General features: G+C 39.2%; 1 protein-coding gene across 1 annotated transcript in view; it reads left to right on the top strand.

The window, feature by feature from the left end:
• Nucleotides 1-706: 706 nt before the first annotated feature.
• gpr39 (G protein-coupled receptor 39) overlaps nt 707-25,991 on the top strand; it is a 49,150-nt gene continuing 23,865 nt past the window's right edge. Inside the window, exon 1 of the mRNA XM_061723830.1 lies at nt 707-1,890. Within this exon, the coding sequence (XP_061579814.1) occupies nt 1,107-1,890 (784 nt within the window). The 5' untranslated portion in view covers nt 707-1,106. The remainder of the gene's footprint in view (nt 1,891-25,991) is intronic.

Raw genomic sequence — 25,991 nt, 5'->3', positions numbered from 1 at the left:
GCAGCACGCCTGAACATGCACAAGGGTGCGAGGGCCCGTTCATCGCTGCTTGCAGCTTTAATTCAACTTGGATCCGCCCCCTGACCACGACCAATACCACATTCTCCTCTTTCATCACTTTTTTCACAGTATTTTGGCACCGATAAAAGCTACCACTCAAGAGAGTTCATTTTCTTGTTTTGCTTATTGATTGTTTACCACCAGAACTTGCTGATGATACTGTTTTAGCCTCTCTGATCTTTTATGACTGTAGATTCTGAAGTGTATAAGAGCTGTAACAGTGTATTTACATTGATTTAAGTACATTTTCTTTCAGTATTAAAACAAAATGATGCAAAGGGATTTGTTCTTTCTGTTATAATTAGCACAACAAAGTAGTAAAAAAAAATCTCCTTATAGCACATTTAGGTTTCAGTATCTCCTTGTTTTTCATTTTTTATCTTTAACACAACCTCCAAACAAAACTACTTGTAAGTACAGTATATCTCATTCATATATTTTGAATAGTTTAAAAGTTGCTTTTTTAGCATGTTTGTAATCCCTGCTAAGGCTTAAAGTAAAATGGGCATGCAAACAGAAGGCTCATTAGTCCTGATAAGAAACCAGGCCCTACTGCCTGTGGTGGTGTTTAATGTTTAACTGCCCAACCCTCGTAGGAGGGAGGAGGAAATTTCTGTGAGTCAAATGTTGGCTAACAGTGTTTAGACTGAGGGGAAACCAGCAGAATCCACACAAGGACTTACAAAGACTCGGGGAATATCACTCATTTAATCGGACTGGTGGGAGACGGACCAGACTTGGACCCAAGCTCTGTACTTGTAAATTGGTTGAGAAAGTAAATGTGAGGAACATTTTAGAAGGTGGAGAAGAGTTCCAGCATTTTTAATTGATAGTGAGCATTGTTGCTGATCTGTGTTCCACTCACTGGGGAAACCTTTCCTGGGACCCGCAGGGATAATCTCCTGTGAAGAAAAGTCTTCGGCACAAGCTGATCTCTCGGAAAAACGTCTTCTTTGGATCTCGGCTGAAATCACAGGGACTGTGCCCTGCTGAACTGATAAGCTAATCAATACCTGGAAAAATCTCGGCTCACCACTTTTGTAACCATGAATGAGGAAAATGAGAGAGAACAAGACAAAGACTGGCATGAACTTGAACCAAACTACCCAATCAAAATATCCCTGACAATACTGTACAGCCTCATCCTGGTGACGGGTATTGTGGGTAATTCGGTCACTATCAGGGCGACCCAAGTGTTGAGGTGTAATGGCTACCTGCAGAAGAGTGTGACCAGCCACATGGTTAGCCTGGCATGCTCTGATCTCTTGGTGCTCCTCATAGGCATGCCGGTGGAGCTCTACAGCGCCATCTGGTTCCCCTTCGTATCTGTGTCGGGTGATGCGTCTTGCAAGATTTACAACTTTTTGTTCGAAGCTTGCAGTTATGCCACCATCCTTAATGTAGCCACGCTTAGCTTTGAGCGGTACATTGCCATCTGCCACCCTTTCCGCTACAAAAGCTTGGGTGGAAAACGTACCTCTGTCCTCATCACCTTGGCCTGGCTGGTGTCTGTGCTCGTGGCCTTGCCTCTGCTGGTTGCCACGGGAACACAAGGATACATCCCACATCGCTCAGACACACCTGTCCAGAATCTGACTTTCTGCACCAACCTGAGGGAGTACTGGGTGATGTACAGGGTCAGTATTTTCTTGGCTTTCATCGTTTACATGATTGTCCTGATCTGCGTGGGCCTCATGTGCCGGGCGATGATCCTGGTCCTGAGGAAACCCATGGGGTCTATACATAAAGGAGTGAATGAAACTCTGGAGCCATCCAAACATGAGAGTTCAACAATCAAGACAGCAAGGAAGCAGACAATCATTTTTCTGGGTAAGTTTGTTGATATAATAACTTCAAAAGGCACCTGGTTTATTATAATTGAATTGTTTAATTTAGAGAAATGTTTGTGCCTACTTGAACTGTGTGTGTATTGTCTCAGTGTTTGGATCTGAAGCTTCTCTCGGGCACGGCCTCTTAATCCGTCTGTGTCAACAGTGATAACTGCTCTCAGTAAAAGTGATGAATTCAAGTCACGGTATCATGAACAAATGATTAATATTATAGACTGTATATACATATATTTGTACATATATATGTATATATGTATACTCTGTGCTATAGTTGCCATTGCTTGGTTGAGTTTATTGGGAAAAAAAAACAATAAACTGTACATTATTAATCATCCGGTGAAATCAGTATGCTTCATGACACTGTTTTAACTCAAAGGAGATGAAGAAATAAAAGATGAAATACAAAAAAACAAAATTTTCTTCAGGCTAAAAAAATGGAAAATAACCCACACAAAGAACATTGCAGAGTGCATCTTGTTCTGGAGCTGCCTGGTTTTCAATGAGCGCCAAAACTGACAATAGTCCCCCAAGTCAGATGAAAATTTCATGAGAATTTTCCAAATGTACAGGCTGTGAGCACTGGGGTGGACAGGTAAAAGGGCTCCTGTGGGCAGGTTTGTATTGGTTGACTGGATTTCAGCCAGCTTTGGACATAAGAAGGGATAGATTTTAGCAGATGTCGATGTGCTCCACTGTGGATGGTCTGAAATGGAAATATGACACACACCGATACCTGCGATGGCCAAAATACCCCGGGTGTTCAGCTCATGGAGCAGTTCGGTCACAGAGGATGGGCACAAACCTACAGACTGTAAACACGCGACCCATCATCTAAATTCCAAAAAACCCAGAAGGATTAGAGCTGACTAAAAGTTTTCTTCCCTGTAAAAGCATATTTTCATTCAAGACATTTTTGATTTGACTTACCGGTACCCTCTAAGAAAAATAGAAGAATATAAAAAAGCAATAAATGAATAGTAATGCATCACATGTTACAATGAATCCAATCAATTTTCAATTAAATTAGGTTAAATTCAATTTTATTGATATAGCATCTATTACAGCAGAAGTTGTTTCTAGGTGCTTTCCAGAAACCCAGAACATGACCCCCGAGCAATTATTACATAAACATAACATAAACAATGGCAGGTAAAAATCAAGCTCATTGATCAATGCATCAACAAGGTTGGTCTTTTAGCTCATTGCTTGATTTGTGCAGCTCCTCACACTTTTCCTTTTAGATGAATATAACTGACAGGATTGGTATTTTCATCAGCCCAGTGCATGCAGCATGGTGTGGAAATGACACTCCTACCAGTTGCAACAGTCTATGTTGCCATGTGGTGAGAAGCAAATGCTGCTGGTACGAAATGCAGAGAAACCAAACCATAGCCGGCTTTGTGTTGTTTTTTTCTTTTCATAAACATGTATTATCACTTTTATATTTCATAGAGTTTATTGCATTATTGGGAGTAGATCTGTTTGTAATATATATTTTCTGTTCAGATCCTGGGGTTTGAGGAAAATGTGTGGGCTACACCCTCAGATACTCAGGTCTTACAACATCTTTGGTAACCTACAATAGCCAGATTAGATTCCTGTGATTTGTTTAAAACGAAGTAAAAAAAAAACAAAAAAAACCCCAGTGTTATTACTAGTGTAAAAGACAATATGACCTAACTGGAAGCAAGAATCAATTACATTCTCACATAACTATAGTGGTGGGAGATTTTTCTAATACTTAATCCTGGAGACACACACTATGGTTTGGTTAAATACTGTCATCAGGAAGTCATGTTGACTCTATCTGACACCGAATGGAAGCCAAATACTGGAATTACCCAGGTATGAATCACTGCACTGGAATCTGTGGAGCACTTTTAAATCTCAATGCCACATTTTCAGGTTATTGATTTTGTGATCTCACTGTTAAGTGATGGAGCTGGAAAGTAAAAAAAAATGTACACTTGTGTTTAACGATGACATTTTTGTGTTGTGTATGTATAAATTCTTTGAAGTCTATTCTAAAACTTCAAATGTTAAATTGTAGTTTTACCACAAATTTGACACCTTTATGATTGCTAAGAGATAGACTATATCTGATGCTCTGAAATGTCTAAATCAGTGTGACTTTACAGTAGTTATACTTCAGTGGCTGTAAGGCTCATTCAAACCTGAAGCAATATTTATTACAGTGTTCATTTAGAATTTCATTCTTGCTTTAAGATATTTAAAGCAAAGCAAGTTTTTACAAGTAAAAATTATTTTCAGTTTCAATCACATGTTCATGAATTTTTAGGGAAATCTTACTCTATACAGATCCAGGTCTAGATTGCTGTTTTTAAGTTTTCTTTACTGCCAAAGTGATTGGATGGAATTGAATTGAATTCATTTCAACTCAACTTAATTCATATAGTGCTAATTCATTCATTTAAAAAATAAAACATGAAATTAAAGCTTCAAGCAGCAATGAACAGGCCCTCGCACTCATGGCCACCGCCCCCATAAGCATATCAGAAATGACACCACCCACGACTTCCTATGTCAAACCATTCAAAAGATATAGCAGAAAAAATGGACAACCAATCAGAAGAAGGGGCGGGGCTAATTCAGGCCAATGAAGGTCAAGGACTCCATACAGAATCTGATGACACCACCCACGACTCTCTATGTCAAACCATTCAAAAGTTATAGCAGAAAATCGGGACAACCAATCAGAAGAAGGGGCGGGGCTAATTTTCACCAATTATGGTCAAGGACTCATTACAGAGTCCCATGACACCACCCACGACTCTCTATGTCAAACCTTTCAAAAGTTATGGCAGAGAAAATTATTCTAGGGGGCGCTGTTGAGCCGTTAGGCCACGCCCATTAATGCAAAACATGAAATATCAAATTTTTCGCCAGGCTTGGCTTGCATGCAAGATTTGGTGACTTTTGGAGAACTATCAAATATGGACCAATCAGATGAAGGGAGGCGCGCTTTTTGGCGTCTAGCGTCGCCACGGTAACACTTTTGAAAGAGAAAAGTAATGCGCGTAGTCGCAAGATGAAGACGCACATTTTGATGTATAACACACCTGGGTGCACATTACGGTTCGGGCCGTATTAATTGCCGAAAGAATGGCATAAATTGCGCCAAAATTACACAATTAATTCAAAATGGACGACTTCCTGTTCGGTTTTGGCCATGGCGCCAAGAGACTTTTCTTTAAGTTGCGACATGATACAGGTGTGTACCGATTTTCGTGCATGTACGTCAAACCGGTTTGTGGGGCTTGAGGCACAAAGTTTTCCGGGGGGCGCTGTTGAGCCATTTTGCCACGCCCATTAATACAAACCATGAAATATCAAATTTATCGCCAGGCCTGCCTTGCATGCAAAATTTGGTGACTTTTTGGGCACGTTTAGGGGGGCAAAAAGGCCCTCCTTTCGTCAGAAGAAAGAAAGAAAGAAAAAGAAAGACACATTTTTTTTCCTACAGATACAATAGGGCCTTCGCACTGAAGGTGCTCGGGCCCTAATAAAGCGAGGCTCAAGCAGTCCAAAAGCAAATGCACCAGCAAACCAAGATTAAAACAACAAAGCATCAATAAAACACTGAAATTCCAAAACCAACAGCAGAGATGTGCGGTGTGTTACAGTGATCTTGATAGTATGATAGATGCCTAATGTTGAGAGGATGTGGTAATTGAGACACTTGGTGTCAATAAACCCCAAACTGTGAGAGAGGCTCAAACAGACCTCAACATTTGAGAGCTCTGCAGAAAGCAGAGTTCCAACAGTAGCGACGATAACGCGTAGAACCCCCAGGCTCTGTCGTGTGCAGCAGTGCAGCCTTTGCTTATATTGCAGAAGAGTAACTACTATGCAAATACCTCACATATGCAGCTCCATACCGCATTGATAATCGACTGGATGCACTGAGTTTGTATTGTTTGAAATGAAAGCCTGGCTGGCATTTTCTAAACAAAATCAGTATGCATTAAAACCAGTGTTTGTTTTGAACTGTGCTTTATTACTGCTTTCAGGTCAAATTTAACTTTATTGGAAGCTTCCTGCCTCCAGCAGTGCCACCACTGCAATAACCAACACATGCGAGGTGACTTGGAATTTAAGTTTACGTTTGAGTTTCAATCAATCAATCCCTTATTAAGCTTGTATCTTGCACGAGGAATACAAAGTCTGTCTAGAAAACCATAAGAGACTATATCAATCAACAAAGATTGAATAAATAAAGTAAAATTAGGCTACATGCAATAACAGGATGTGTGACGTTCCCACTTCTGTAGAAAGTACTCAACACACACACAAAACATCTCCACTGTCTTGTAAACAATACGCTGAATATTTATGTTTGCATGAATATTGATGAAGACTGATATAAAATGAATTGTTTCATATATGATGACCCCCCCCCCCCCCCCCTAAACTTGTTAGTACTCAAATTTAAAATGCTTGAGTACACAATGCTAAAGATTATTTCATTCTGAACTCTTCACTTCTCCAAGAACCAGATGGATACATTTTAATCACCTCTTTTCTCTGACATTTATTACTTGGAAATATAAAACACCTCAGGCTTCATAAAAAAAATAAGTTTCAGCATACTGCCAACTGGACTACATCATAATGAAATATTAAATTTGACTGAACTTTACTTTAAGGGTCATGACAGAGTCTGCTAACATCAACATTCGCTCACATCCTTAATGACTGGCAGACCATCAGAGTTTGATTGTGAATATAAATTGTATCTTAATTAGGACCTGCTGCACATGGAAGAGGTCCAGCGATGCACCGATGTCAGCTATCTCTCAAAGGGTTGCGTTCCTGCCACTGCGGTAGTTCATGTTTAAATAACTTTTAATCCTAGCTGGACTATGTGACTTTGGAGACTAATTAGGAGCAGACAACACCCCTGTTAAGTTGCCCACACATCATGTCTATGACAGAAGGTTAATTGCTTAACACATTAGTTTTTTCAGTCACAGGGAGCCAGAATGAGTGAAATGAATATTAATTTGGTTTCACCACCTTCCACTTTTGGCCTGTGACCACATGCCTTTATCTGGCCATTTGTGATTTTTACACTAAGTGGATTTTTAAATGGAGTTCTTGGTGAGAAAAGTATATAGGGCTGTTCGAGATGTGTGTGCTGTTTTTCCCTCTTTTTTTACGATAATCAGAGTAAATTACACAGATATCACTATATAAGATGAACCTCTGTAATATGACCGTGTGTGTGTGAGTTGTATTGAGCTTTGGGAAAAAGGAGAGCAACTCTTTGATCTTAAGGCTCTAACAGCAAGCAAACAGACATAACATAATTGACCAATCATTTGAAGAGGAGTAGATTACTTGTAAACATGGTACATTTGTATGTTCTTGCCCCAGTCCTATAATAACTCTTCTGTGTGTGCCAAACTACATCTGATCTTTGTCTGCTATAAATATTTGGAAAAAAAAATAATATTACACAAAATAAGACAATTGCAGAGGACAATGACATTATCAACTTTGGCAACACAAATAATACAAAAGGATTATTAGGGCCCGAGCACTTACAGTGCGAAGGCCCTATTGTATCTGTAGGGATTTTTATTTTATTTATTTATTTTTTTCTCGTTTTTATTTTTGTGACACTTGAAGTGAGGGCCTTTTTGCCCCCCTAAACGTGCCCCAAAAGTCACCAAATTTGGCACACGAGCCAGGCCTGGCAAAAAGTTTGATATTTAATGGTTTGCATTAATGGGCGTGGCCTAATGGCTCAACAGCGCCCCCTAGAAAACTTGCCTCAAGCCCCACAATACAGTTTGACGTACATGCACGAAAATCGGTACACACCTGTATCATGTCACAACTTAAAAAAAAGTATCTTGGTGCCATGGCCGAAACTGAACAGGAAGTCGGCCATTTTGAATTAATCGTGTAATTTTGGCGCAATTTATGCCATTTCTTCGGCCGCTTCTTCGCCCGAACCGTAACGTGCACCCAGGTGTGTTATACATCAAAATGTGCGTCTCGATCCTGCGATAACGCGCATTACTTTTCTCAGTCAAAAGCGTTACCGTGGCAACGATAGACGCCAAAAAGCACGCCCCCCCTTCATCTGATTGGTCCATATTTGATAGTTCCTACTTTCTGCCATAACTTTTGAATGGTTTGACGTAAAGACTCGTGGGTGGTGTCATCGGACTCGGTATTGAGTCCTTAAACATAATTGGTGCAAATTAGCCCCGTCCCTTCTTCTGATTGGTCGATATTTGATAGTCCCTATTTTCTGCCATAACTTTTTAATGGTTTCACATAGAGAGTCGTGGGTGGTGTCATCTGACTCGGTTTTGAGTACTTTACCTTCATTGGCATGAATTAGCCCCGCCCCTTCTTCTGATTGGTCGATATCTGATAGTTCCTACTTTCTGCCATTATCCATTATTCTGCCAAAGTCGTGGGTGGTGTCATCCACTAATTGTCCAGGCCTGAAGACATCTACTGTACATGCAAGTCATACAAGCTTCCACTGCAGCACGCCTGAACGTGCACAAGGCTGCGAGGGCCCGTTCATCGCTGCCTGCAGCTTTAATTGTGTTTTTAGTTACACAATGATGAATTTGGTGTAGGTACATCCATCCATCCATCCATCCATCCATCCATCCATCCATCCATCCATCCATCCATCCATCCATCCATCCATCCATCCATCCATCCATCCATCCATCCATCCATCCATCCATCCATCCATCCATCCATCCATCCATCCATCCATCACTGCAGGGAAGACACCAGGGCATTCCTATGGCAATCCAAGAAATCAAATTTCTCCTGCATGTCCTGTGTCTACCGTGGGCCTTCACCCAGCCACACATACCTGAACCACCTTCCCAGACGTGTCCAGAAGACCTTCTTAACTGCCTTGGTTGGCTCCTCTTGTTGTAGAGGAGCAGCAGCTCTACTCATTCCTTCTCGAATGATGGAACTTATATCGGTAAGGGAGAGAAAACTATTTCTAGAAAACTATAGTTTGATGAAAACGTTTGATTAGGTTTAGACATTAAAACTATGTGGTTATGATAAGGAAAAAGTCATAGTTTGATGTAATTGTACTTTCTATGAAAAGCCTGCACATGAATGTTAAAGTATCATTGCATGAGTGACACTGAGTTATTTTCATTCATAGAGACATAACCTGGGTTGGCCCAAAGCTATGGTAAATTGATATTGCATAGTACAGGTTGCCTCCAACCATTTTAATGCTTCCCTTCTTTGTATTCTGCTGCAGAACCAGCACCCCTCATTCAGAACAGGTTTTAGCGTATCTACGGAGAATTCTTCTCTCTAAAGCAGCACAAAGATGTGTTAAAATATAAATTTCAATTGGATTTGGAGGAATATCTGCTTACTTTTAGGAAGTATTATCTAGCTGTCGTGGTCTTCTGTCTTGCAAAAGCCAAATTAACACTGGAACCCCGTCCCATTTATTTCCTGTGACAGTATATCCTAGCGACAACTCCGTATCGCTTATGGCATTATGTAACACATAAAATAAAATGCTGAATGGATCTTACAGAGCTACAGCAGACATCATGGCAGAGGCAATTATAAGAGACTCAAGAAATTAATGATGGAAGAAAAAAGTAGATTGCAACCAATTAAGAGGCCAAACGAGAGTAAACCTTGGACAGCATAGTATAAGCGACTTAACCTTCGCTGCCACAGACGGATCATAAGAGCCACAAATACAAACGTCCCTTTGTGCTGCTTACCCAAAAAAAAATCCCTTTAGAAAAGTATTTTTCATTTGTTGTTCAAAGTATTCCAACAGTTAGATTCATTATAGAAGAAATGCTGAAGGCAGATAAGTCAAATCTGATTCCATCCAGTGACCAACGTCAGTGTGGTTAAAACCCCCATGAAATGGCTCGTGTAGCATTATTTGCTGCTCCACTGTTACTGCTTGTTTACTTTCAAAATGGACAGATAACAAGGCTCTCCTCCTCCATGAATTACAAAAGATTAAAAAAAAAAAGTTAAAAGAAAGAGACAAATAATCTTTGTTTAAAACACCCCACCCCCAGATAATCAACATCCAGTGATTGTGATTCTAAGTCACACAGACGCATTAACTGTGGTCTCAGTGACCCCAGGTGGTAGTGATCTGTCTAGACTGGTGACCTCCCACCTGAACACAGATGCATAGGCACCACCTGCCCCACGGCTCAGCTACATTTCTGGCTGATAAAACCAATGAATCGAACTGAATTCCCAGTAGTCTCAGATATTGAAAGGTTGCCAAGCATCTGCACTTTGACATCAATTTCTAACATCTGCAGTTCTATAAAACACTACACAACGTGTTCTCATGTGTTTATCCATGCACTCTAGCTATGTAATGTTATTGCTTCGGCAAATGGGAGGGAGCTGCAACGCTCGTGATTAACTACTAGAGTTTATTGACAGTCGACGCCAGATCGGAGGGTCTCTGAGCAGCCACCAGACGGGGATCATGGTGCTGTTAGTATCAGTATCATTAGTGTAGTATAATTTGGCCTTCCTTGTGTTTCTCTCTCTTCTGCCTCTGTTGTGGCTACTGTCATGGTTTGTGGTTATTTGATACGTTGATGGTTACAGTGTACAACAACACAATGGTGATGGCCCCACTGTTGCTGAGGTCATGCGATTCAGTTAACCAGTATGAAACTGTCACGGGGAGGGAGTTTTTTGATTAAAGTAAGATTATAATACTGCGTTAAAGGGGACATATTATGGCATTTAATGTATATTTTAAACAGGCCTTGATATGAATGTCTTAAAAACAATCTAAAGCTTGTTTTTTCTACATAAATCAGAAATTCATCCTCTGGGCCATGTCACTAGTTTTACAGCTTCTAAAGCCTTTTTCTGTACTTCATTTTCAGGGCGGGGGGGCTATGATAATGAGGCTCTGCGCTGATTGGCTGCTTGAATGACGTGTAGGGGGGGAGGAGACAAAGCGTCCCTCCAGGGAGAATAGCAGCTGCTGCGTAGCAAAGCGTGTCCATGGTTCTGCGTTAAATCGACGCGTACCTACGCCGTAGGCTCTGCGTTGGTGTAACGCAGAACCATAAATCAGCCTTTAGTCACCTCGTCTTCACACTAATTCACACAGGAAGATTGAATTTAATTCTAAACAGGTACACCACGGTTATTTACTCCAATTCCTCATCATTTCACTTCTTATCTTACAAGACAAATGAATCATGTTAACTGTAAAGAAATCACAACACTGAATTTTCACAAATGGCAACTTTATTGTTAAAATATATAAATAACATTTATGCACTATTGCTGGCTCAGGAAGGACCACGCGTCTTCTGAATGTTTCGTTGAACAGCTCCAGGTGCTTGAAAGATCTGAAACCACAGAAGAAAAATGTATTACGGTACTAATAGAGCCCCGAGCCCGGGGGAGCCGGTTCCCCCGGAGCCGGCGGGTTCGGATCTCCCGGGGGCTCCGGGTTCGGACCTCCGAACCCGGAGCCCCCGGGTTCGGAGATCCGAACCGGGGGATCCTCGACGGTCCGGTCCGTATGCGGCGCCGGGGCTCCGGAGCTAAGCTAAATACTTAGCCCATGCAAAGATCATACAAATATAAATAACATAAAAAAAAGGAACTTACCGCTGACTCGTGTGCAGTTCCCGGGTCCGTGCTGTGGGATCTGATCCTTTTATAAGGGTAAATGTCGATGCTAATTTCTACTCTTCCTCGCTGTGGAAACAGCCACCGCTGCTGAACAATGGCTGAAGCTCGAGCGGCTGAGCCGGTTGTGGGCGTGGTTTCAGCAGCGGAGGAGACCGAGGGCGTGGTTTGCATTTTGGTGACGTAAAGAAAATGCACAAATCTAAACGGCTCACAGAAACCACATGACACTGGGGGATTCAGTCGGGCGGGGGAGAGCAGACCTTGCAGATTTTCATGGGGTATCATCTTTTCTGTGTTGGCAGGGTGAGGGGAGACCACTTTATATATGTTAAAACAAGAAAAAACTTGTTTTTCATAATAGGTCCCCTTTAACTGCAAATTGAGTCTTCAAAATCTTTTTGTAATATCTCGGAAATGGAAAAACTATGACACATCTTCAAGAATGTTCTCAAAAGGTATTTTTTCTTGTCATTGTTAGGCAACGTTGACAGAAAAAAGAAAAGATCTATGAAGAAAATTAAACATTTAATTTAAAGTTGTTTTTTTCCTCCTCATCCATCTGGAACCTATTTTATAACAGCATTTATCACAAAGCCACAAATCATGATGTACAGCAGCCCACCCATGAACTTCTCTTAATTGGATCAATAGGGATTATTTATTGTGTTTGGCAAGAGGTCCTGACTCCCAGTCAGCCTGCTTCAGCTTTTTGGATGGACTTTTTTTTCTCAAAATGTTTCGCTATTAGATGTAAAATAAACATAAGGAAAGATTTTGCTCTCTAGATTTATCAATAAATGTTGATCTACTGTTAGTGACGGCTGCATATATTGAGTAATAAGCTCCTGGGCTCTATGTCCTCGTGGCACCCAGCAGAGCTGAAGGCGAGCCCTCCCGTGAGTGACAGCACCTCGCTCAGGGAGACAACTCTGTTCATGGATGAGAGAATAACTGAAACTAGTTGATCTGTCAGCACCCAGCATGAGTGTGTTTTTGCATGTAAGACTGCTATTCTGTGTGCTGACACCCTTTGATGCTGCAGTTTGCCAACACTTGATGTTGACTGTTTGGTGATATTTGGATGATGTTGGCTAAACCCACTCTGATAATTCTCCATTACTTGACTCGGCAAAAAGTATTGAAAGAATTGAAATAGTCATTTTTAAAAGGGATTCAAACTTTTGGCTGTGGCCCTCCATATCAAGGACGAGTGGATCCAGTTTGCTGAAGTTTTACTTGAAATTCACATCCATAGAGGCAAACCATCTCAACTACACTTCATCAATCAGACCTCATATTGTAGCTATACAAGAGTAATGCTTAAGTAAAAGACAAATGATAGCCTAGATGAGACTTACTTTTATTCTTTGTGCCAAAACTCCCAACACCAAGTCTATGGTGATGGCATCATGTGGTGAGGTTGCTCCTGACCAGTTGGATCACGGAAACTGTTGAGAACTCAGGCAAAGTTGAAGTTGTGAACCTTCAAGAAAGCCTTTAAGAAAGCCTGCTCCAGAGTTTAACAACCTGCAGTCACGTTTCCATTACCCCAGAATTTACTCAAAACCCAAATATTGCAGAGAAACCTTTGATGGAAACAGAACTAGCCTGTGGGATACAGTGCCCCATTCAAATAAAGTGGCATGATTTTTCTTTGTTCTTTCTTTATGTTCTTTTACTGCTTGAGCAATTAAAAAAAGAAAGCAGCAGATGTGCCTCATGTTGCCTGATGAATCACACCAACATGCTATTTTTCCTATTTCTCCCAGTTGCTTCCATGTTGCAGATGTCATGACGAATCATGGAGCTGCTGACTCACATACATGTACACACTCTTTACAATGTACTGTACCTGCTCTCCAAAGTTATTTTGATTGTATTGACTTGTTTTGTTTTTGTGGCTAAAGTGGCCTTTATTAACAATATTTAGACAGGAAACAGGGGTAGAGTGAAGGGGACGACAGACTGTAAAGCATCAATGGCCGGGATTTGAACCCGGACCACCTGCACGAAGACTAGATCGTCCGTTTATGGACCACCTGCTCACCTGCCATAAAAATGTAATATTAACTGGGCCTTTCACCTTTCAACATGCTGCAGTTTAAAATACTCCTTCTAAGATAGTGGAGATAAGATGAAATAACTTAGATAAAAAGGATTTAGTGTTTGTTCATTCATATGAAAAGAAAAAAAACACTTGGGCAGTTCTTGCTAGTGCTGTAAATCTTTTTTTTTCTACAGTGGAACATGTTTTATTTCATTGCTTTGGTTATCCACCATGCAACTGAACATCCTGCTCCTCTCAGTGCTGTGGCAGAGAACTCTTAGTGGTCTACACCTTTGCTTTTAAGTACTAAAAGATGAACGTACACCAGCTGCTGTGTTGGGAACCATTAACCTAATATCCCCATTGGAAAAATAAACAGTTTGTCAGGTGACTGAACCGTTACTGAAACAGTCATAAAACTCCAAAGAAGATGATCTGACCCCAGTTTTATCAACTGCTTGGTGAGACTACTTCTGACTTTTTTGAGAAGAGAAGGGGATGATTCACAGGAAGCTAGGAGGCTTTGTAACACTATCAGGGGACAAAGGTAACAGATGGGTGACTGAACTCTTGAAAATCTCTAACGCAACCCACCATTAGTTAAATCTGGGAACAAACAGCACTTGTGACTGTCTTTAGCATGTTAATTTGCAGCAGAGTATCAAAATAATCAGCACTTATTCAGTGGAACCATATTTAACGAGACTCTTATCTTTTCAGTGAGAAAATTCTTTCTCATGTAAAAAAAAAAACAAACAGAAAATGGAAAAATGTAAGAAAGGATAGATAAGATATTTAAGTGCCATAATGACCTAAATTCAAGCACAAAACAAATTAAAGCTGCAAGCAGCGATGAACGGGCCCTCGCACTCATGGCCATCGCCCCCCATAAGCATATCAGAAATGACACCACCCACCTATGTCAAACCATTCAAGTTATGGCAGAAAATAGGAACTATGAAATATCGACCAATCAGAAGAAGGGGCGGGGCTAATTTGCACCAATTATGGTCAAGGACTCAAAACCATGTCTGATGACACCACCCACGAGTCTTTATGTCAAACCATTCAAAAATGATTGCAGAAAATCGGAAGTATCACATATCGACCAATCAGAAGAAGGGGCGGGGCTAATTCAGGCCAATGAAGGTCAAGGACTCAAAACCGAGTCCGATGACACCACCCACGACGTCAAAGCATTCAAAAGTTATGGCAGAAAATAGGGACTATCAAATATGGACCAACCAGATGAAGGGGGGGTGCACTTTTTGGCGTCTATCGTCGCCATGGTAACGCTTTTGACTGAGAAAAGTAATGCGTGTTGTCGCAGGATCGAGACGCACATTTTGATGTATAACACACCTGGGTGCACGTTACGGTTCGGGCCGCATTAACGGCTGAAGAAATGGCATAAATTGCGTCAAAATTACACGATTAATTCAAAATGGCCGACTTCCTGTTCGGTTTCGGCCATGGTGCCAAGAGACTTTTCTTTAAGTTGCGACATGATACAGGTGTGTACCGATTTTCGTGGATGTACGTCAAACCGTATTGTGGGGCTTGAGGCACAAAGGTTTTTCTGTATGGACCAATCAGATGAAGGGGGGGCGCGCTTTTTGGAGTCTATCGTCGCCACGCTTTTGACTCCAGTCAAGCCCCACCGTATTGTTGGGCTTGACTGGAGTCAAAAGCGTGGCGACGGGGCCAAGTTTTCTAGGGGGCGCTGTTGAGCCATTAGGCCACGCCCATTAATGCAAACCATTAAATATCAAATTTTTCGCCAGGCCTGGCTTGCGTGCAAAACTTGGTGACTTTTGGGGCACGTTTAGGGGGAAGAAAAACAACAAGAACGAGAACATCTCCTACAGATACAATAGGGCCTTCGCACTGTCAGTGCTCGGGCCCTTATTAAACTAAACTTAGATATAAATAAGGTGAAGCACTCAAACATCATAAAAGTTACTTTATTTTTAAGGCACTTGGAGCACTAATTCAAACATCCTCTTTATCTCTATTAAATTGTTTTTACAGCATTCCAAACTGAGTTCATGCATGGTTAATCTGCACGTTTTGTTAAGTAAAAGAATCATACTGTAATGTAGTCAAGCTGAATTTGGAATCAGCAGCGGGAGATTTTCTGATGAAGACAGAGACTTCTGTTGCCAAGCAGGTTATTTTCTGCCAAGTACACAAACTGAGAAAGTCTGTATGATGTGTTGTTATGACAAGTCAATAAAATAAGGGCAAAACCAACATTTTTCTCCAGTCTGGAAACCCTTGCGGCAGATTGATGCCAGATTTTGAGAAAAACCGTTGATAGGGGATTGAGCGTTAGAAGCACACTTTAATCCACTCTCAGTATTTTTCCTTTTTTTTTTTTGCATTTGTCATCCTGGATTCAAATTTCTTTTTAATAACTTGACTTGGTATGTTTGGTGCAATGTTTAAACAAATGTTATAACTATTTGACAGATATTGAAAAATTGTTGTACTGAAATAACTTACTGCTCATTAACTCAACAGTCTATCTTTTTATTTACTAGTTCACCATCTACAGGCAACCATGCACTTGGAACATGCAGTATAGAAAAAAAAAACTACTGTGCTTGAGCCCAAATATTTGTGCAATCTGAAGTGACACACAAGCACAGTTAAGCCCTGAGACTTTTTACTCCAAGTATAATCATTCAGCCTCATTATGTAATTTTTGCTTTTACCACCAAAGTCTCATCAGCTATTATTTGTTAATATTTATATATCATGTGCTTTAAGTTCTCCTGGTATTGTTTAGGTTTTGCTGTGGTTCTGTTACCATTTCATGTACAGCCAGCATTTGCTTTATTTCTGCATTTAGTTATTTTTCTAGCTTTTCTGATAGAGTTTGGATCTTAGTCGTTGGACTTTTTGTTTTTTTTCCTTTGCTCGTTGTTTTCTCTAGATGTCGTCATAAGCCCAGATTGCCATTTAACCACCTGTTCCTCATTTACTCTCTTGCTCCATCCACTTGGCTCATTAACCCCACAAGAATTCAGTCTCCTCCTTTTCTTCCACCATTCTCCAAATCCTCTTCCCTGTTTGCTGGAGTGTTTTGTTTCAGCCGTGGCCATGTTTGGATCAGTATCTCCCCCATAACTCCCTCCCTACCCCTGTTTTTTTACTTCTTGCCACAGTAAGTACTTGAATCATTTTTGTTTTTGAATAATTACTGAATAATTACTAAGTAATTAAATAAGTAATTTTTGAAGGGTAGGCGTAAATAAGCAATAGCTTCAGCCTATTCCTTTTCGGTTAGGTCTCTTTTTTTTAATTGTTTTAATTTTTTATTTTTTTTTATGTGAACTAATGCTTTCAGTTCTACATTATGAATGACCTGACCGTAATAAATATATTTTCATTCATTCATTCATTCAATAATTTTTGTTTCAGTTTCACATCAGCCTGTCTTCATTTCACAAAAATACATAAAAATATAATCTAAACCCAGGAATACAAAATAGTCCTCTTGTAAGTGTATACAAATAAACTAAAAAATAAAGCGTTATATCTCTTTTAGTTTTTAATTCACAGATCAGAAGTCATCGAAATTGTTCAGCGCTAGAAAGCTAAAGTGACGGCAGACAAACCTTCACATGCTACAGTGCGCTGATGTTGTAAAAACAACTATCAAAGACTATATCTGATTTTATGTGCATAAACACTGACAGATCTTAGCAACCACTGGAAACGTTAGCAATAAAAGCTCGTCTGTGCAGATTCTGAGTCATCAGGGCGATGATGTGTCAAGAACTCTAACGAAATACAGGTGAAAGTTATATGTTGTCATTCAAGAAAACATTTAGTGTATTATGCACCAGTTTCCACTGTTCCCATGACTGTGCCCTGTGGCACTCTTATGGTATTAATACCCTTTTATTTTACCTTGTTAAATCTATACTACTTTCAAAAACTTTTGAAAAAATAACAGTTTTTAACATTTTTCATGTCGGCAGCCCTTCCCCCTGCAGCTTTGGGACTTGCTGAGGACCACTGCCCATGGATGTATTATAGAGCCGGATGGGAGATTGAAAATGGCCGCCCATTCATTTCAATGCATTTTGCTCAGCCAGCGCATACGCCAAAAAATCTCTGACTTCCGGGTTTACTTCCGCATACACGGGCAGAGCCGGATTAACGCAAAGGCAGACTAGGCACGCGCCTAGGGCCCGACAGAGGGGGGGCCCAGACAGAGGGACAAAAAAAAAAAAAAAAAAAATTTTTTTTTTTTGTCTGCACACATATTAATGGTTGATAACATGCCGGTAAAAACCTAAGGCATATATATATGTGCATTATTACTATATTTAGTATACATACATATATATATACGCATACATACGCACAGGGCCGCCGCAAGGGATGTGCGAACCGTGCGACCGCACGGGGCCTGGCGCCCCAAGGGGCCTGGCGCCCCAAGGGGCCTGGCGCTATGGGCCGTTTTTTTTTTCCCCAATTTTTTTTTTTTTTCCTTATAAATATCAACAGTCACGTTCCATTACAGACCTAAATGTGTACTAGTCTGTGCATATCAATAAATATATGTGCAATGATGACGCGTGTCTGTTGTTCAATACAACTGATCAGACCAAGCGCGGACACAAGCTGCTCTGATCCAGACGGGTGGAGTTGGAACAAACTGTCACACAATGTCGAGAGAACGAGACAGATTCAGGAAATTTCCATCAGGGGATGAAAAAAGAAAAAAACAAAAGAAAATGGAAGAGTTTAATGCCTCTCTGAAAGGCACGTTTGATAAATTTGTTACAAAAATCACCGATCCGCCCGGTTCTCAAGCAGCCATGGGGCCCCGCGTCGAGGTAAGCCCAGATGATGATGAGGCAGGGGAAGGTATCCAGTATTTTGCTAATTGGAGAGTTAAAATTGCGCATATAGACACCCGATCCGACCCGAAAAACCCAAAAATTTCGCGCGCGCTCGCTACGCTCACGCGCGAGGGCCCCCCTGGCTATTTCACACAGGGCCTCGCAAATCTCTCAAACGGCTCTGCATACGCATACACATACATACATACATATACACATACAGACATACATACTACAGCACACTTTGTCTTACTGCAAATTGTATTGGTCTTTGTAGATTTGACTTCTTATTTAACTATTCAATTTAATCAACACATTTAATAAGATAAGATAAGATTTTCTGCAAAATGCTCACAATCAATAAGATAAGGATAATTTAATAGCATTTAATAGAGCATTGTAATAACGTATAAATAATAAAAATCTAAAAATAGTCTGATAGACTGTTTAATATACAACACATGACTTATTTTGGAATACAAAGAACCAATTTGACTATGACTTTGTAAAATGTGAATTAAGTTTTATTAGTAACTTTGGTAAGTTTAAGATTTCATAAATAACATCGATGGAGGGGGGCCCAAAAATCACAGTCTGCCTAGTGTAGTCCATTTATTTAATCCGGCTCTGTACACGGGCCCATAGAGCATGCGCAGTTGAGTCACCTCCCATGATGCTCTGGGGTCTCCCATCATGCCCCGGGGCAATGACGCGAATATTAATATAATATGTATTAATATAATATATTAATTAATGTATATTATTACATGTATAATATTACATGTATAATATTACATATATGATTAATGTATTAATATAATATAATTACATAATATATATTAATATAATACATCCGTGGAATGCACGGACACGGATGTGACGTCAGCCGTGACGTCACTCCCAGAAAATACTTTTCTTTGACTTTTCTGGCCGTTATAAAACATTTTTGACGGATATAAAGTCCATGACTTAAAAATATAGAATACAAAGATTAGTAATTGCCGGTGATTACAGCTGGATGTGTCCTGTGAACAGTTTTAGAGGCTTCTCTTTTACTATTGCGGTCTATGGGAAAAAAGCTTTCTGGGCCCCATGGGATTTTTTGTTGCAGTACCGCGGCTGGCCACTGGAAAAAATCGGCGTGCCTGCTGAGTGCGAGACCCGGGGGCTGCCACTGCCCCATATGAAAATCTCTCACCCACTTCTACTTCAGTGGGTGATGATCTTTGATGTCAAGAATTTTTAATATTATATTTTATTTTATTAATAACTTGATTATTATTAATTTATTAATATTTATTAATAACTGATTTGCTTCTCTAGAAAAAGATAATTCCTCCTCAAAATGAGCAGTTCCAGTTTCATACAATCTCTTTTTCCAAATTTGTCTTGTTCCTGAGTAGGCGCTGTGTTAACCTATGGTGCTCTCATATGGTATGCTAGTGATACATTACTCATCTGCTATGTTATGTACCTTACTATATCAGGCAACGTTTGTACTTCCTGGTTGAAGCCAAAGCAAAAGTAAGAAAAGTTGTAGTACTTTGACTGACCACAGGGGGATTTGCCCAAAAGAGAGACTATCTCCATTGATCCATGTTAACATATCTAACTTTGCAACAGTAGTAAACATATTTACCGCCTGGTTCAGAAAATGATTTCGATTTCCATAGCTTTTCACATCCGTCATCCCCATCAGGTAAAATTATATAAAGCAACAAATGTACATTGCCAGCAGTCATCATTTTTGCTACTTAGGTATTGTCTTCTGAGGATAGCTGTTGAGCTGTGAATAAAGACCTAGCAGAGCATTATCAGTTATTTTAGAGAACAGACTTTTTGTTGTGCTGTTAACCGTACTAATAGACTGCCGTGACTGGTTTAGGGTTGGCCTGGAAGGGTCTGAGGTCAAAGCTACGTTAAGTCCCAGTGGAGGTCTGGCAGCACTTGTTTTGGTAGCAACACTTGAAATGAAGATGTCTAGACAGTTTTGATAAAAATGAATGCTAAGTAGTATTAATTAGCAGCATCATAAGTTAACATGAGCTCAGCCAGTGAAGCAAAAAAATCTAACTGTGACTGAAATAAAATATGTTCTGGCCAGCTTAACAGGCCTATTAATTCTGCCCATTTGCAACATGGTGCCATGCAAAACAAGGAAAAGGAGGCTATAATCACTCATTAGAAAACATACAGGTAACATAAGATAATATTCGTCCAGTTCTTAATATGGTTGAAACAAGCCACATGCTGATTCTAAAGGCTCAACTTACAAAATAATTACTTTTAATGATAGTAGGGGTACAACTGCGTATTGATCTGTGCCCACTTCAGTGTGTTGAATGTATTTAGATGGACCACCGCAGCACTAAGTTAGTGGCTTCTGGCGTCTGTTTTAGAGGATCACTTAAAAAGATACTTTGCTTTTTTGGTGCTTTTTTTGAGCTTGTGTGATCTACTAATGAGAGTAGTTGAGGTCATCTGCTGTAGATAGGACTGAAAGTGCTCAGTTTCTGATGTGAAGCCAGGCTAGAAAAAAAATACATTTTTCTGACTGATATCATAGTTTTGAAAAGTATTTAAATTTCGTAGTCCAAATAAAAATTAAACTGGCTTATTAAAGTTCTGGGTAAAAGCTAATTCAGAAAAAAACAAACAAAACAAAACCAACAAACAAAAAGTAAAACATACAGGGTACTGTTAATGACAGTATTAGTAGTAGTCACAGTATTAGTAATAGGATGCACAAAATTTACTGAACTGAGGAAATCTGTTCAATTCACCATTCACCAGTAATAAGTTACTAGAAAAGCCTTATGCTTACAAGCTGAGAGGGGTCACTGACTGACCACACTTATCCGAATGTGACGTACCTTGGTAGAACAATATGTATATTGGGACAAATATGAATTAGACAACCCAGTCGTGCTGACTTTATTACAGGAACCACAGCAGAGTTCTATGGTAAAGAAAATGTAGCGTCAAAGTAAAAAACTCTAATAGAAAGGATATTAATCATGTAAGATATCAAGCATACGTGAATCTGCACAACAGACACTAGCGTCTCAGAAAGAATATCTAAAATCAATAGATTATTGCTATTGTGAAAAAAATGTACCCATTTTTTTCCTCAAGTTATTGTCATGGTGTAATGATGAAGGATCTCCTGCTATTGTTCAGATTTATTTACACTCCTGCATTTCAGGCTTACATAACATAACCATCTATAACAGGAAAAAGTCTTAATTTGGTCCAGATACACTTATAGAATAGAATAGAATAGAGTTTTATTACTATTTGCACAGGCACCAGACAGTGCAGGTACATTGGAATTCTTGTGCGTTCTCCTGAAGTCAGGCAAGTCAGAAATACACATAAATAAGAAGATAAGTAAATAAACAAAGTAAACAAACATAAACAGAAATGCAGTAGCAAAAATGCAATAACAAGAATGTACTAACAGAAATGCAATGAAAAAAATGTGCATATGATAAAATACAATTCATAACAACAATGTACAATGTAAGAAAAACAATGTACATATAATACAAAAAATCCATGTACAAATTAAGACCCTGAGATGCATTGAATGAATGAATGAATGAATGAAAAGATTTATTGGTCACCACCAAGCATGTACACTTAGGTCACGACCAAAGGGGCAGGGCTGAAGCCTCGGCTTATGAATGCCCCCCCTTCTTACATATAAATATAAATGAATACAACAAATGAATAATAGCTAACGACAACAAAAAACATATGCATATTTACATGCATACCTATCTACTTACGTACGTACATACGTACCTACATATATCCATACATGTACATACATATATACGAGCACATTACATATCCACATACATATGTACACTACACATGCAAACACTTACATACATGCATGTATCTGCACACACACATGTTAAAAAAAAAAAAAGGATTATTTAAATTATTATAAAAATGATACTCAATATACCCATCCTTTTGTTTCCTTTCTTTATGACATCATTCCATTACCCGGGAACAAGTCTGTACTTATCCATCATCATGTCTTTATACCTTTTTTTAAAATTCAACACATTTTTGCTATATTTTAATTCTTCTGGCAATGCGTTCCATAACCTCACGCCACAAACAGAAATGCACCTACTTTTCAAAGCTGTATTCCAGATTGGTTGTTTCCAATTGAATTGGTCTCTGAGGGCATAACCCCCTCTCTCTCTCTGAACATGGTTTGTATGTTGGGAGGAAGTAGATTTTTTCTGGCTTTAAACATAAACAAAGCTGTTTTCTGATCTACCAGGTCCATGAATTTGAGTGCTTTTGACTTGATAAATAATAAATTGGTGTGATCATAAAAACCAACATTATTCACCATTCGTATTGCTCTTTTCTGTATTGTGCAAACTGTCTGTAGTGTGGTCTTGCAAGCATGACCCCAGATTTCAACACAGTAAGTCAAATAAGGTAGAATAAGTGTGCAGTATAGGGTATTCATAGATCTAAAGTTAAAAAAATGTCTGACTTTGCTCAATACTCCGATGCTTCTGGAAATTTTTAATCTTACCTGACTTACCTGTGGTTTCCAACTAAATTTATGGTCTATTATTATCCCCAAGAAAGTGTTCTCATATACTCTTTCTAAATCAACTTTTTCTATTGTTAAACCTACCTGAGTTGTTAAATGTGTTTTACGGTTTCCAAAAATCATAAATTTGGTTTTGTTTAAATTCAAAGATAATTTGTTGACATCACACCACATTTTCAGTTTGCCTAGTTCAACTGTCACCTTCTCCATTAACCGCTGTAAACAATCATCTGAACAGAAGACAGTTGTATCATCTGCAAAATTTACAAATTTCAAAATGTTTGACACTTTACAGACGTCATTTATGTACATAATAAATAATTTTGGTCCAACTATCGACCCTTGTGGCACTCCACATGTGATGTTTGCTGGCATAGACATAGCATCCCCCACCTGAACATACTGGTTTCTATGTCTAATGTAGCTCTTCAGCCATTCCAGTCCCACCCCTCTGACTCCATACCTTTCCATCTTTTCCAAAATAATATCATGGTCTATTGTATCAAATGCTTTCTTCAGATCTATGAAAACCCCCACTGCAAACTTTTTCTCATCAACTGCACTTGAAAGCTCTTCTATAAGCTCCATCAAGGCCATCGACGTTGATCTACTTTCCCTAAAACCATATTGACAATCAATTAATAATTTATGTTTTTCAACAAAGCTGTCCAGTCTGGCAACAAAAAGTTTTTCAAGTATCTTTGAAAATTGGGATAAAAGAGAAACTGGTCTATAATTTGTGTATAATTTTTTATCTCCAGCTTTGAACAGTGGAATTACTTTCGCTACTTTCATTTTATCTGGGAAGCAGCCCGATTGAAAAGATAGGTTACAGATGCATGTCATAGGCACTACAATAACTGAAATTACTTCTTTTACTATAGACATGTCAATCCCATTCCAGTCAGTAGATTTTTTGTTTTTAAATTTTTTGACAAGTTCAATAATCTCTTTATCCTCAACTTTTCTCAGGAAAATTGTTGCAGAATTTCTAGCACCATAGAATTGCTCAGCCCTGCCCTTTTCTGGCGGTGTTATTTCCCCGGCCAGTTTGGGGCCCACAGATACAAAGAATTTATTAAAACCTCCTGCCACTTCATTCATGTCCCTGATAACTTTTCCATTGTCAATAAAATGACTGGGATAGCTTGTGCTGGAAGATTTATTAGAGATAATTTTATTTAATATGTCCCATGTTCCCTTAATGTTGCATTTATTGATTTCTAATTTCTTTTCAAAAAACTCCTTTTTACTTTTTCTGATGATATCTGTTAATTTGTTTTTGTATCTTTTATATTTGATTTCTTTGTCTTTGCATCTGTTTTTAACAAATTCTCTGTACATGCTGTTCTTTTTCTTGCATGCGTTCAGTATACCCCTAGTGAGCCATGGCTTTTCACTGCTCTTGTTTATCCTTTTGCTTTGCTTGACTGGACAGCTTTTATTGTACAGTACTAGGAAGGAGTCAAGAAATATGTCATAAGCCGTGTTTACATCCTGGGCCTGAATGACATCATTCCAATCATGTGACATAAGATCTGCTCTAAAGGCATTCACAGATTCAACAGTTCTCACTCTTCTTTGTCTAATGTTGCTCTCCTCCAATAATTTATGGTTACAGTCGTATATAGAAAAAACTGGCAGATGGTCAGTAATATCTTTCACCAGAAGCCCGCTTACTATTTTATTCTCCATATTATTAGTAAATATATTGTCTATGATTGTAGCAGAATGTGAAGTAATTCTACTTGGTTTTGTGATTGTGGGATATAGACTCATTGCATATAGGGTTTCAATAAAATCATTTATCACTGCTTGCTTGTTTGGATTTAGCAGGTCTATGTTAAAATCACCACATATGAACATTACCTTTTGTTCAGTCCTTGCATACACTATCTCCATCCACTCTTTGAACATGGTTATGTCATAACTCGGGGCCCGGTAAATACAGCTTATCATGATGTTTCTGTTCCTGCTCATATCAATCTCAATGGTTAGGCATTCACAAACATTTTCCACCGCTACTGTCAATCTTTCCACTACACTGTATTTCAATCTTCTGTCTACATACAATGCCGTTCCCCCTCCTGTTTTCCCTATTCTATTTATGTGATTTAACTCATATCCTGGAATTTCATAATCTTCACATCTACTATCCCCAATCCAAGTTTCGGAAATTGCAATAACACTAAACGGCCTATTAAATTCTCTTAGGTAATCAACTATGTCCTGGAAGTTCTTATTCAGACTACGGCTATTAAAATGAATAATTGAGATGCTGTGCTCTGCTTTAATGCTATTGTTAAATTGATCCACTGTAAAGTAGTTGCAGTTGTCTAATTTATTAAAAAAATTAATTTCTGGATCTGTATCATGATTTCTACTCATAGATGGTTAAGCAGACATTTCATAGGATTACCGTATAGGCCTCATCGTCCTCAGAACTTTCCTAAATCTTCTAGGCTTCTGACTAGCATCACTTTGGCTGTTTCTGGGGATCCATTTGTTAGAATGTAAACCTTACAATTTCTGGTCCAAGTTCCCTTAATTTTATTCTCTCTGCGCAGTTGCCTGGCACACCTGGCTAACTCAGCATTGGTTTTGGTAAGATGCTCATTTAGATATACATTGGTCCCCTTTAGCACTTTTCCCTGTTTTAGTAAACTGATTTTGGACTTCCTGTTAGTAAATCTCACTATAATGGGTGCTGTCTTGCCCTCTTTTTTTTGTTGAAATGATTGTGGGAGGGGGTGGCACGCCTCTATGTCCTGCTCATTTACTTGGACATGGTTAGACTGTAGGAACTTAATCAGTTGCTGTTCTACTGACTGGTTGCATTCACCATTAAATGTCTGGTAAAGGTAATTTAAGAGGTAGATGAAAAACATATTGCACATTTTACTTTT

This window comes from Cololabis saira, chromosome 6 (genome assembly GCF_033807715.1).
Source record: "Cololabis saira isolate AMF1-May2022 chromosome 6, fColSai1.1, whole genome shotgun sequence".
Lineage (NCBI taxonomy): Eukaryota > Metazoa > Chordata > Actinopteri > Beloniformes > Belonidae > Cololabis > Cololabis saira.
Note: the sequence above shows the minus strand (reverse complement) of the source record. Positions and strands in the feature narration are given on the sequence as shown.